The following is a 14,695-nucleotide window of genomic DNA, read 5'->3' as shown; positions in this document are numbered from 1 at the left end:
ATGTGAAGATTGCATTGTGCTGGCACACGCCAAGGAACTAAACAGAAGCTTGGAGAAAGGCCTGGAACAGGTCTTTATCTAACATCTTCAGTTGGAGCGTGACCCTGACAACACTTTGGTCTGGGAATTCTAGCCTGCAGAACTGTGAGATAACAAATACCTGTTGTTTTAAGTCAGTCAGTTGATGGTATTCTAGCAGCCCTAGCAAACTATCAATAATACAAATTTCAACCTAGACTACCTTATTTCAAAGTCGGGCTTTAAATGATCATCTCATATTGGTTCTCACACCTAATTTTGGGTTGTCTGAAAAGTCAATATGCACTTTTGCATAGAAAAGCATAGGAAAAAATAAGTCATGACTTTTTAAACAACCCAGTAATATGGATTGTTTTCTCTGCAATATGTAACAGTCATGTCTATGACAGCATTTTTTTTTTTTGGAGAGGTTTTTGCTACAGGGTATGTATGCTTGCCAGACAGAGAGAGACAGAGAGACAGAAAGTGAGAAATCACCCCCCCCAGTGGGGATGGCCACGCCATAATCCCTTCTCCTCCATTCTCCTCTCGGGATCTTGGGCACGCACGTACACGCGTCTGGCATGAGTTTAAGCCACCAGGTCCGGGACTTGAACAGTGGTCAACTATGTGGGGAGTCCAGCGACATAGCCATTATGCTAACTGCTGGTCCCATATGATAGCCTTTTGAAAGTGGGAAACACTTAGAGGCTATCAAATCTAGATACCCACTGCATATTCATAGAAAATAGTTGTCCACATCTTTTTAAAAACTATTTATTTTATTTTATTTTATTCATTATCATCACCTTTTAATTTGACCAGACTGAGACAGAGAGGGGTGGGGAGGAATGAGAAAGCAAGCTGCCAGGTCTGGGACTCAAACCATAGTCAGCCATATGGGAGTCCAGTGCTTTAAACACCATGCCACCTGCCTAGCCCTGTCCACATCCTTTTTTTTTTTTTTTTTTTTTGAGAGGTTTTCGCTATAGGGCGCGTGTGCTCGCCAGACAGAGAGAGACATAGGGACAGAAAGCGAGAAATCACCCCCCGGGGGGATGGTCATGCCACAATCCCTTCTCCTCCATTCTCCTCTCGGGATCTTGGGCATGCATGCACATGCGCCCAGCGTGAGTTTTAAGCCACCGGGTCCGGGACGCGAACCACGGTAGACTACGTGGGAGTCCAGCGACATAGCCATTACACTAACTGCCTCCGCATCTTTTGATACCTTGAAGGATAAAGAACCTTTTGTAGAGTTCCATTTTAGAGCACTATTTCCCTATCATTTCTATTGTGGGGCCTGGTTTTATCTTCTGGGATCTCCCACAGCCCACCTCCCTGTCTCCAGCTTTTCCACCTACATGGAAGCCCACAAATACTGAAAACCTTTTTTATGCTGTCATATTTTCTTAGATAAGCATTGCTCTCTCTTCACCTGTTCCTCATATGGCATGATTTTGCATCTTTTCAGCCTCCCTCTGAGGCAGTAGAAGAATAATTATGTGATAATAGCAAGAAAACAGGACTGAAATTGCAGGACAATCTACAATGAGTTGGGAAAAGCCCATCAGTTGAACCACACTCTTGCTGACTGTAACTGGTAAGTGTTAAGGCTTTAGGTCACTTTGTCTTCATATTTGTTCATTTCCACTTGCTGGAATAGCAATTTCTTTATACCAGAGATAAAATACCAGATTTATCTCCAAGAAGGAGACAAATCTTGAGTTAGAGACAGTAAAATCTACCCAGAGATTATGTCTATGAGGGTCTATTTGTGAAGTACTGGGGATCCTGTCTTCATGAAGGGTGCAGGGCCTCAAGATGAAAAGGCTATTTGATTTTTACAATGAAACATCATCAGGAATCCTGAATCAGCAGCTCTGTTGCACCTTGTCATTTTCTCTGAGATATATTTTTAAAATATAGATTAACTCATGAAAAAAATGTCATGAACAAATTATGTAAGAGTAAAGGTTGTGAGGAAACTAGTAGAAAGATGCTCATTCTTGCTAGTAATCAGAGAAGTAAAAATGAAAGTGACCCTGAGGTACACTCACTTTATCGAGAAAAGAAACTCTTATGTGTTCGTGATGTAATAACTGGAAAACTGGAAGAGATCTTGCCTCAAGGTGGTCTACTGAATTGCAGTTTGAATCAAGTTCTGAGCCCCCCAGAAAGAAAAGAGAAACCAAAATTTTCCTTCTTTTCATCGAAAGTGTTACAGACTTACTTTGAGGAAATGAGTTTTGATCTTTCCACAGTGTTTGCCCATCTGCTCCCTGACAGGGGAATAGAGCAGGTCCCTGGAGGCGATGCGGGCATATGCCACCCTCTTGTTGTTGCTGAGCATCCAGATGAAGACGTCAGGGATGGTGTGCTGCGGCTGAGGGGACAGAGGGGTGCGGGATTCGTGAGGTCAGTGTTTCACAAGTGCACTTCCGGAGCTCTCCTGTCCTGAAACAGCCCTCTTCTGCTAAACAAATCCTGTAACTTAACCTATCTAGGGTTTTATACATCTGTGCAATCAAGCAAATGTAGGTCCTTGAGAAGAGAATGCCTGGGATCATGGATTAGAAATAGAAAAACTCATAAGCCAAATCATTCGTGCTTTAAAGATAGGCAAGCTGGACCCGTGTTCTTGCATCTTTGATGGCCTCCTTTTTTTCCCTATAAAATACACATTTTCCTACAATTTCCCATGGATCTTTTTTCTTTTTTTTTGGAGAAGTTTTTGCTATAGGGCGCATGCACTCGCCAGAAAGACAGAGAGTGATGGGGAAACAGAAAGCAAGAAATCACCCCCGAGGTGGGGAGGGCCATGCCCCAATCCTTTCTTCTCCATTCTTCTCTCGGGATCTTGGGCATGCATGCACATGCGCCCAGCGTGAGTTTAAGCTGCTGGGTCCAGGACTCGAACTGCAGTCGACTACAGGAGAGTCCAGCAACATAGCCATAACTGCTGGTCCCTCATGGATTCTTTTTTCAACCTTGGAATAAGGATGTAGCTGTAAGCATTGGACTTCCTCAAAGCCAGAATATTTAAATGAAAAAAAAAATCAAAATCATGAATGTCTTTTGGATGACTTTTCATTTGCTCTTAAGGAAGAAAAAACAATTCTACAAGGAACTTTATGCCTAAAATATGCTTACCAAGTATTTTAGCTCCATTTTCAGTGATTACATGGCAGAAACTTCTAAATTGCACAGGAAATTAACTTTGGTTGAACTAATCCAAATAGGAAGTGTGGAATTCCATGCCAAGTGGCCCATCAGATTGTGTTTAAAATGCACATTTCTAAACCAACATAACTACCGAAAGGAAGTGTGTTATTATAAACTAGGTTTTGACATTCCCGGACTGAAGGCATTTGCTCAGTCTTTCTAATTCCTACACTCAGGTGTAATTGATACCCAAGGGGGGCATTTCTTCTCTCTTGATATGAACGTATAGACCCTGGATGGAAGTTTTCCTGGTCCTGGGTCAGTCAGTGACAGACCTGAAGCCTTGATGCCTGGTTTGAACCTTCTGGGTGCTTATTAAAATTCTTTGTTTACCGAATTCCTGTCTCATGTTTGTTATGCCTTGAGGGAATGATCAATTTGTGACAAGAATTACAACTTTGGAAATAGAAGCAGTCAATCTGTACCTCTCCTTGACACCTTTCCACATAAAAATGGTTTAAGAAGTTTCTCAACATTTGCGGGCTTCAAGAAGGACCTTCTGTATCTGGCAGAAGTGAATATGACAACCTTTGTTTAGATTATTCTAGAAGTCACCAGAAGACACTGCTTACAATTAACTTTAAAATGAGAAGCTATTGGGTTGCTAGAAAAGTCATGATGTATTTTTCATGACTTTTCTGAGGACCCAATATTTTGACCTTTACTGGACATGTCAATTAGATCCTCTTATTATTGAAAACCTTTCAAAATTCCCATGCTTATTTTGATTTGCCTTAAGTCTTTTAGAGAAAAGGATTTGTATTTTGCTGAATATTCAGGCTTTGTAAAAGATCAATAAAGCTGCACACATTTTGCTTAATTTAAAAATCTCTTCTCTAGCCCCTGAACTAATAGTGTACCTCAGCTCAGCAGGGCTTGGAGGGATAAAACAAATAAATGGACAAATGAAATGCTTTTCCCATCTTTCACTCTTAACCAAACATCCGAACCTCACTAAGAAGACATCTGATCTAATCTCCCAAAATGAGGTTTGCCATTGGAGTCAATTACCTCATCGACAAGAAAGCGAATTTTTTCCACAAAGTTTTGGGCTTCATGGATCATTTCATCGAGAGAGAACTTTTTCTTCTGCTGCTGAATGATCGCCTTGGCCTCCTTGGTCATCATCTCCTAAAATTAGATAAGAGTCAGTGTAGATTTTTCTAGAAGTCTGGACAACAAACACTGTCTGTGGCTGGAGAGTCCTAAAGGTGCTTATAAGCGCTACACAGAGCTCTACACTTCACAGCTGAGTGGCCAAGGGGGAGATTAACCCCAGCAGAGTCCAGTGTCCATTATCATTGTACAAACCATCTCTGGATGCTTCTAGATTGAGAAGGCATCTTGTGAGAAGTACTGCCAGGAGCTCAGTATGAGTGGTTGGAACATCCCAAAGTGGTTTTTTATTCATTCATTCAGCTCATATTTATGTGCTTCAAACAAAACCCCTCTTTACAGTGACCTCTAAGGTCTTGTGTGACTTGGCCCTGCCTGTTCTCTGCCTCATTTCAGAACATTCCCTTCCTCTCTCACTGCCTCCTGGCTATGACCCTTGGGAGTTCCTAAAACGTAAAAAGCTTGGTCTGTCCTAAGGCTGGTATGCATGATGTTTTCTCTTGCCTAATTGTGCTGAGGCTACACTTGGCTGGTTTCTTCTTATCCATCAGGTCTCCACCTAAACATCACCACTATATTACATTCCCTCATATTTTTCTAATCACTGTGACCTTCTAAAATTTCCTTTATCATCATAACTGGTCATCATTTAATGTATTTGTTGTTTACTTGTCTGTCTTCTGTCTTCTCCACTTGGCTGGTTTCTTCTTATCCTTCAGGTCTCCACCTAAACATCACCACTATGTTACATTCCCTCATATTTTTCTTATCACTGTGACCTTCTAAAATTTCCTTTATCATCATAACTGGTCATCATTTAATGTATTTGTTGTTTACTTGTCTGTCTTCTGTCTCTTCCCTGTCTTTACTAGGACAGGGGCCTCCTCTGTCTTCCTACTTTGAATTTTCAGTGTCTGACAGAGGTCCTAGCACATGGAAGGTGTTAATGAATGTTAATGGAATGAATGAACCAGCTCATCTATTATGTTCTCAGGAAAGTCATGACATATTTTTTTAATGTTTTCCTATGCAAAAATGTGTCAAGACCTTCTAGACAACCCAATGTAAATTCCTTAAAGATGAGCACCAAGAACTTTCAGTTTTATGTTTCCAGCACTTAGCACAGAGTCTGGTATGTAGGAAGCCTTCTGTTAATGTTGATTGAAAGGATTGAATACCTGCTATCTGCCAGTCCTGTGCTAGGATCTAAGGCCTGGAATGGGGTAGGACACAATCCATTTTTTCCCTGAGACGTTGATAGGTTGGTGAGGTGAAATAATACACAGGAATAATTAAAGTGTGCTCAGCATTATGGAGTAAAACAGGGGCAAAGCTGATTTCATGGAGAATTGGACATTTGAGCTGACTCATTAAAAATAAATAAAATTTGGGACCAGCAGCATAATGGCTTTGTTGCTGGACTCCCACGTAGTCGACCATGGTTCGAGTCCCGGACCCGGTGGCTCAAAACTCATGCTGGTTGTGTGTGCGTGCGTGCCCAAGATCCTGAGAGAGAATGGAGGAGAAGAGATTGTGGCGTGGCCATCCCCCCTGGGGGGGTGATTTCTCACTTTCTGTCTCTGTCTCTCTCTGTCTGTCTGGCAAGTGCACACACCCTACAGCAAAAACCTCTAAAATAAATAAATAAATAAATGAATGAATGAATGAATGAATGAATGAATGAATGTTATCAGGTGTTAAGAAGATGAAGGACAGTCCAGACGGAACAATTACAAGTGAAGATTTGAAATCACCAAAGGTTCAACTTTGTTGGCACGTAGATCTATGGCGAGGGAGTAATGGGGGTAAGGCTGGGATGCTTGTTTGGAGCCATATGGTGAATATCCCTGCATATTATATTAAAGGAATTTTGACTTCTCCCTATGAACAACTGGGAGTTTCTTTCTTTCTTTTTTTTTTTTTTTTTTTTGAGAGGTTTTTGCTATAGGGTGCGTGCGCTTGCCAGACAGACAGAGAGAGACATAGAGAGAGAAAGCGAGCAATCACCCCCCAGGGGGGATGGTCACACCGCAATCCCTTCTCCTCCATTCTCCTCTCGGGGTCTTGGGCAGGCACACGTGTCCAGTGTGAGTTCTAAGCCACCGGGTCTGGGATGCAAACCGCAGTCCACTACGTGGGAATCCAGCGACATAGCCATTACGCTAACTGCTGGGAGTTTCTAATGATTGTTCTTAAAGCAATAGTGATCTAATCAGAGTCGTGTTTTAGAAAGATCATGCTGGTTGTGATATAGTAGGTGAGATGGGAGAAAGCAAGGACGATTGCTGCAGTAGTCTAGAACAGTGATGCCCGGAAATGAAGTTTAGGCAGTGATTTGGGGGATGGAATGGAGCACGTTTCAGAGTCTTCAAGAGGCAGAATTGACAAGACCTGGGACCAAACTGGCTGATTAAAGTGAGGAATAAAGATCAACACAGAGGTCAGCTACATGGCACAGCACTAATGTAACACTTTGCGATGCTAACGTCACATGGGAAGGTCTGGGGTCTCCTGTACATACTGGCCATGGGCACACATGCCCATGATTCTGGCTGGTTGAGTCTGGGTCTGGGAGTGGATTGCAGCATGAAAATTCTGTTGGGATACTTCTTTTCTCTTTCTGTCTTATCCTTTCTCTCTCTTTCATGGAAGAAATAAATAAACAAGCTTAAAAAAAAAAAGCCAACACTGACTCTAGGGCTTCTGATTGGAGCAGCGAGTATAGCTGGTAGAGCCAATACAGAATGCAGAATATGTTTGATTAAGGTGAGGATTCAGTAGGCTGAGTTTAAGATGGTGGGAGATAAGCATGCAAGATGTCCACTGGGCCACACAGAGAAACTGAGACTGAGGATTTTCTCAGGCCAATGACTGTCAGACAATGAGACAATACAACTCTGCAGAAAACATGTTATGGAGGGACAAGGCAGAGCAGCACTTTAGCTAGAGGTGCTGAGAAAGAATCAGGGCAGTAAAAAGATTTTAGAGATGGTGAGAATCTGTCTTCCCGCTAAATGACCTGGAAAAGAGGCGTTCTGGAAAGAATGAATGGCAAGTTAAGAGACTTGGATTTTAGTCTCTGGACTACAGTTAACTAGCTATGACCTTTAGAAAGTAATTTGATCGCCCTGTGCTCTCTCATATCTTCAAAATGTTCCTGAGAAAGAAAACACTGAGTAATTTTTCTTTGCAGAAGTATCATGACCTCACGTAAAATGGTTGTCTGCTTGGTCTGGCATTTCTCAATCAGCCTTCATTCAACCAGGAGAGAGAGCGTACCTTTAGGCACCCAGCACTGCCCAAGTGTCCAGGACACAGAGAGGTATCAGCTACTGCCCTGGTTCTCGAGAAGTGCTTCAACCTTTAACATGGTTCTTAATGACAGAAACCCAAGGAGAGGGAGAATAGTTATTTCTTTGGGCTTTTTGGCTCATGAGGCAGAGACTCAAGTGAAAGGGTCTACATCTTGTAACAAAATACAAATGTCAAGAAGATGAGTGAGAGAGCTGGAACAGCAGTGCAGCAGTAAATCATGCCCTTCAAGGCTGGCCCACAAAGGAAGGTTCCAGGTTCATGTCTGGAGACCACTCTGAGCCTGAGTATGCCAAGCCTAAGGGTGCCCATGAGCCAAGGCTGGCTGAGGCTGGGGGTGGATATGGTGTCCAGACCCTGTTGGGGAGCTCTCTCTCTCTTTCTCTCTTCCCCTCCTATTCATGAAAAACAAAAATAAACTTAAAATATTACACATTTAAAAAAGAAAGAAAATGAGCAAGGGGGGAATGCCATCAGAATAGGAAGTGGGTGTGGTGGGCTTCTACTTCATCCTTGTAACCTTCGATATAAGCTAGTTTCTTTCCAATTCAAAAAAGATTTCCTTCTCACTCATGCCTCTACATCACACTAATGCATGACCTTTAAACCTTATCCTCATCTGGTCTATGACCTATGCCTCATCCACGGGGGTTATTTTTAAAGCACATGTCTTAACTCTGTTCAAAGTATAAATAGATTTTCACATACCAGCTCCTGCCAGCAGAGCGTAAGTCGTTTCTTATCTAAAGTAGTTTGGTTCGACATCTTGGGCTTCTTTTCTGCTTCAGCGATAAAGGCACTATTGAGAATAACAATTTTGAAATCTACTTAGTGAAAAATCCATTTATATAATTTCAGAGATTTCCAAATATGCTTTCTGCAGCACAATGGTAAAGCTGATGAAGCCACAGAACCAAGATCTTTAATTTAGGATTAAGCAATGACATACTAACTCTTCTAACAGACGAAATGAGAATTGGTGATGATGCCTAGATCTGACATTAGTTTTGGAGAATGGAGGATTGTTTTTCCCCTTTCTTGCAGTATATATCCACTGTGATTGCTATCAAAATTCAGAACATAACACAAAATAATGCAATTTTCCTTCATCTTACAAATTTAACACATACCCTTTCTTGCAGTATATATCCACTGTGATTGCTATCAAAATTCAGAACAAAACACAAAATAAGTTTTCCTTCATCTTACAAATTTAACACATATCTAAACTTTCCTAAAAAGTTGTGTATTGGAATCAACATATGGGGGTAATGACTATGTTACTGGACTCCCATGTAGTCGACCACAGTTCAAGTTCCAGACCCAGGGGCTTAAATTCTTGCCAGGCACATGTGTATGCACGCCTAAAATCCCAAGAGGAGAACGGAGGAGAAGGGATTGTGGCATAGCCACCCACCTGGGAGATGATTTCTCACTTTCTCTCTCTCTCTGTCTCTCTGGTGAGCACACACACCCTAAAGCAAAAATATCTCTTAAAAAGTGAATAATATCTAAAATTGGTAAACATATGGAGAGTGTATACTATTGTAAGGGAGTATAAATTGTTACAATGTTCAGAGACTCTGTAACAACACCCATCGAAATTTCAACATGTACATAATATGAATGGAAATGTGTACATAATTACACCAAAATTCTTATCTTTCAAAAATAACTGAAGAATTTTGAAAGGATATATTTACACAGAAACAGTTACCCTAGGTTTACATTAGCAAAATCAATGGGAAGAACTTAAAGATGGTTAAATAGATCAGAACACCTCCACGAAATAAAATATTCATGAGGTCTATCATGTGCTACTATAGAAAGGTGCCTGTGATATATAACAGGACTTCAGAATGTCTGTGGAAATGGAATTAAGGTGCAGTTAATTTTGGTACGAAATAAGCATTTATCCAAGCTGTTCCTTATGGCAGCCTCTAAAGTGGCCCACAGTGAGTGTGAACTCCTTTTATTCCCAACAGTGAGAAAGTCCCTCCCTTTAAATGCAGGATGGACTTAATAAAGTGCTTCTAACAGAATACAGCAAGAGTAATGGTTTGTCACTCCTGAGGTACAGATTATCAAAGACCGTGACTTCCACCTTGCTGGTACATCCTCTCTGACTTTTCCGGCTTGCTTGCTCTGATGAAGCAAGCTGCCATGTTGTGAGAAGTAGCTCTAAGAGGCCTACATGGCAAGAATGGGGGTGGCCTCCACCAATCACTGGCAAAGAACTGAAGTCCTTGATACAACATTCCTGTAAGAGCTAAATCCTGCCACTAATCTCATGGGTGATCTTGGAAGTGAATCTTCCCATGTGAGCCTTGATATGGCTGTAACCTCCCTCAGTGCCTGGAATGAAACTAAGGAGCCATACCTGATCCATGGCCCACAGAGACAGTGCAGTAATAAGCATTTTTTAAGTCAGTGAGTTTTGGGTAACAGATAACTACACATCCTATTTTTCATCTTTTATTATATTGTCTACTACTTGGAATAAGTCCTTAATTGATGCTTATTCATGTCTTATATGAAAAAGTTTTATTAAATAGTATTGGGTTGTCAGAAACATCCTGACTTTTTTTTCTGTTTTTCAGTGCAAAAATGCATCATGACTTTTCTGACAACCCATGACATGACTTATCCATCTAATTGCACAATGACTGTTGAGTATTACCAAAAGCAAAGTGCCATGCTGAGCACTGACATTGCTAGCATTTTTCTTGGTCCGTAAACAGTCTCAGCCGGAAGTCTTTCTTTCTGTTCTTTCCTCCCTTTGGTTTATGTTTTAGTGGTTTAAGTGTCATAAAGCAGTATTTGGTCCACAAGCACCAGCCAAATTATTGAACAAATAAAAATGGATGTAAGACTATCAAATGCTCATCTGAATGCATGTGAAATGGAGTACTTTCTGAAGGTAATTAAAAGCTGATTCCATGGGAGCTCAGTTCTGCACTGGCAGCTGTCTCTCCCAGTACCTGCTTTGACTGATAAAGTCGCTGAGCACCGTCTTCATTTTCTCTTCTGGTGCGTCCTCTGAGATCTTGATCAATTCTCTCACCTCTTCTATACTTTCTTCCTGACAACAAACCAAACCACAGGGGTGGAAGGATGAGGGGTGGGAACGAGACATGTAGGTGTTATACTGACGGTAACAGCGCAGAAATAATACCTAGTCAATTTCATTGAGAAATGAAGGAAGCTTTCCCTCATTTTCTTGTGCTTGAACTGGGAGGTGCTACTGCATTCTAACTTTGAGCCTTCCTTTTTCTAGGTAAAATTGATCCAGAAACAAGTCTTCTCCTATGTTGCCCAAACATATTATTAATGTCAATCCAGTCCCTAACTGGGCAATATTTTTGGAGCCTACCCTGTGGTGACACCAAATGTCCTGGGAAATAACAAAGTAGAATCAATTAGATAGAATTACCAAAATCTTCAAAAGCCATGTTCAAGTTCATTTGTTATATAGTAATATAATCATATTGGATTATCTCTGAAATGAAAGAATTATCAATTTTCTGATTACATGAGTTTTTGGCCAGGGGAAGGAGCAGTTTATATGTGGCAATAACTGCATGCATATATACCTAATCATTGTACTTTTCCTTTTGGACTCAAATTTTAGGATTCTATTCAGTTGCTTAAAGAAAGTGGTACCCAAGAAAAATGTACATTCTGCCACTATTTTTCTATATTTTATAAAACTATATCCTCAGGCTTCTCAGTGATATACAGCCAGCTTACTACTCAAGAGATGTCGGATCCCTGTGGAAAATCACCAGCTCTATCATACTGGGCACACATGCCCATGGTCCTGGTTGGCTGAAAAGGCTAGTGGGGTAGGGATTGTGGAATGAGATCCTGTTGAGGCGCTTCTCTCTCTCTCTCATGAAAGAAAGAAAGAAAGAAACAAACAAAAAGTCTGGAACTTGAATGCATGTGTTCCTCTCTTTCTGCTTTCTTTGTGAAGTGGTTAAGGATTTAGGCTCTCAGGTCAAACAGCCTAGGTTCAAATACAGACTCTATGGCTTATAAGTAAAGTAGCCCCTTGAGGGCCAGTTTCCTCAGCTATAAAATGGAATGAGAGTAGTATCCACCTAAAACACTGCAGGGGTAGACAAGTGCTTGGTGATTAGTCAACATTCAGTTCTGATAGTTATCATATGCCAAGCATAGCAAGGATCCTGGCACTGAGAAAGGAATGAGAAATGAGGCCTCTAAGAAAAATTCTGATTTGTTTTGTTCTTTCTGAAGGAGAAGTAAAACCAGCCTTACAAAGAGCATCTGTGGCCTCCAATTGGTGTGACTCAGACCAGGTTTTCCTGACCACTCTCAGAGTCTGTCTCCATGATGCCTGGAATCCCCAGGACCAAAGACAATACTTTGTTTTTACCCATTTAGAGATGAGAATATAAAGCAAATGGGAAAGAGAAATTTGTTCTTTCCTTACTGTAGGTTGTGATGGAACAGGAGGAATTAAAAAGGATGAGGCTTGTGGGACAGAGAGTAGAGGACACTCCCCCAAGAGATGTGTGGGGTGGGCATGAAATGTGGGAGTAGGAGAAAAGAGTTCAAAAAGGGACGTGCAAGATATTAACATTGTCTCTCTTCCCAGAGGGCTAGATGGGAAAACATAGCATCTATTGCATATTGGCACTGTTTTTCATACTTTCGAAAAATTCAACTCCTGGGACCAGCAGTTAGCATAATGGCTATGTCGCTGGACTCCCACGTAGTCGACCGTGGTTCGAGTCCTGGACCCGGTGGCTTAAACTAACACCAGGCACGTGTGCATGCGTGCCCAAGATCCCGAGAGGAGAATGGAGGAGAAGGGATTGCGGCGTGGCCATCCCCCCTGGGGGGTGATTTCTCTCTTTCTGTTTCTCTGTCTCTCTCTGTCTGTCTGGTGAGTGCACGTGCCCTATAGCAAAAACCTCTCCAAAAAAAAAAAAAATTCAACTCTCCAAATAATGATTTAGACCCGAATGGGGGCAAAGTATTATGCTAAATGCCATACAAACAGTAGAAAGTAGTTACTGGACAGATAAACACACAAGTAAATCATAAATGATGGTAAGAAGTCCAAAGGGACAGAACAGGGTATTATGGGAGCGGGTGGGTGCAGGTGGACTCATAAGGCTTCTCTGAGAAATGCTTGAAAGTGAGCCAGAAATGTGGATTGGCTCATACAGGAGAAGAATGTGGAGAAAGTGACCCAACAGAGCAAATGGCTGAAAGGAACATGGTTTCTGCAGAAACTCAAAGGAGACCAGTATGGTCGTGTAGCCAGGCTACAAGAGCACTCAAAATAATTCCATACTAAACCTAATAACTTGCGAAAACGAATCATGGTTTTAAGGAGATTCTGCAGAAACCAGACCTTGAGGCTGCAACGAACAGATGTGCTTGAGGAAGATAAAAACTAATATTCAGGTTCAGGTGACCAGCATAGCTGAAAACCACAACCCAGACATTAAGGAGTTTGCCCTGGACAGCATGCAGTCCCTTCCTTTACTTCTTCTTTAAAACCCTTCTTGCTAGACCAGGATAGGGGAGATGGTCTTTGGACCTTAGTTTACCATATTCCCAAATCGCTGGCTTCCTGAATAAAGCTACTTTTCCTTTCTACCACTTGTTTCTCAAGCATTGACTTTCTAGCGGTGAGCAGCCAAACTTGGGTTTAGTCCTGGTTTCATTGGGTTATAGCTGGGGTAAGTAAGGGAAGAAGAATGTGTGAGAGATGAGTTGGAGACATGGGCCGGGTCTGATCCTGCAGGGAATTTGTTCAGTATGTTTAGATTCTATATTACCTGAAGAGAGGATCTATCACTTGTGAAAAAGCTGTTCACCCTGCTCTTTGGAGATTAGGAAATCAGCCTGTCTCTATATCCAGTAACAGTAAGAAGGAGAACAGAAATTTGAATTCCTGTGGCTTGATTTAAAGTCTGGAGATTTTGCGAAATGTGTTCTCATTTCTCTGGATCCACCTGGCAGGAGCCATGTGTCCTCCAAAGGCAACAGCCTCAACTAATTTGTATTTAAACCGAGATCAAAACTCTCCACTGGGGAGATTTTAAAAACCCCTTTTGCCCCTAGGTCCTCAATCCTCAAATCCATTGCTTGTAAAAGTCATCTACCAGGAGGTCTGCCATTTTCTCCAGCACGTTGGACCAGTGTAGCCTGAAGGTCTGATCTCCCCAAGAACTGATGAAGTAGACGCAGGGCTTCTTGGCCTCGAATGGCAAATAGTTGTAATTCCTGTGAAAGCACATTAGATCGGGAAGTGAGTTGGCAATCAGTGTTTTTTAAGTAATCCCAGACACATAATTATGTTTTATATGCTCTGGATGGTGTAGGAGAGTGGTGGTGATAACTATCAAACTATTTTTAAAAGAATTATTTACTTATTTAATTCCATTTGTTATTATTATTTTTAACTTGACCAGACAGTGACAGAGAGAGAGAGAAAGAAAGGGAAAGCAGGCCACCAGGCCTAGGACTCGAACTGCAGTTGGCTATATGGGAATCCAATGCCTTTAACGACCACACCACCTGCCAGCCATCTTTAGCCCATAACTGGGGACCCAGGGATGATAAACAATGAACAGGTATGTGACTACAATAGAGAGGTATTAACAGCTATCATCAGACCCAGGACAAAGTTTAGAAATGATTATGAGAGGGCAGGATTTATCAGAAAAGCCTTCTTCATGGAAGAAGTTTTCAAAGAGGGAAGAAGAGGGGGATTTTTTCCCCTTAAAGTGTCTATATACCAGGCATCATAGAAAGATTCATCGAAGCAACATATGTGAATGCATTTTGTAAACTGAAATTGCTAGGTGAAAGTATGTTCCCAAAACAAACTTTAGTGTTCCATGGCCTGACAGCCTTCTGTCTTTCCATTGTTGGATTCTTCCATCCATCCAGTCATCCATCCTTCCATTCACCAACCATCCAACAGCTACTGCTGCCAGGCCTTGCCACTAATACTGTAGGTGCCTCATTTGGCTAAGCGAGG

The 14,695-nt window shown here is 41.6% G+C and overlaps 1 protein-coding gene across 1 annotated transcript in view; it reads right to left on the bottom strand.

Annotated features, from left to right (window-relative positions):
- The window catches only part of FER1L6 (fer-1 like family member 6), a 149,070-nt gene that overhangs the window by 89,910 nt on the left and 44,465 nt on the right, over nt 1-14,695 (bottom strand). Inside the window, exons 13-17 of the mRNA XM_006157540.1 lie at nt 13,815-13,935; nt 10,653-10,753; nt 8,380-8,470; nt 4,255-4,374; nt 2,252-2,404 (exon numbers count right to left, since the gene is read on the bottom strand). Of these exons, the coding sequence (XP_006157602.1) occupies nt 2,252-2,404; nt 4,255-4,374; nt 8,380-8,470; nt 10,653-10,753; nt 13,815-13,935 (586 nt within the window). The remainder of the gene's footprint in view (nt 1-2,251; nt 2,405-4,254; nt 4,375-8,379; nt 8,471-10,652; nt 10,754-13,814; nt 13,936-14,695) is intronic.

This window comes from Tupaia chinensis, unplaced genomic scaffold (genome assembly GCF_000334495.1).
Source record: "Tupaia chinensis unplaced genomic scaffold, TupChi_1.0 Scaffold000545_1, whole genome shotgun sequence".
NCBI lineage: Eukaryota > Metazoa > Chordata > Mammalia > Scandentia > Tupaiidae > Tupaia > Tupaia belangeri.
The sequence above is the reverse complement of the archived record's forward strand: the minus strand, read 5'-3'. Positions and strand labels throughout refer to the sequence as shown.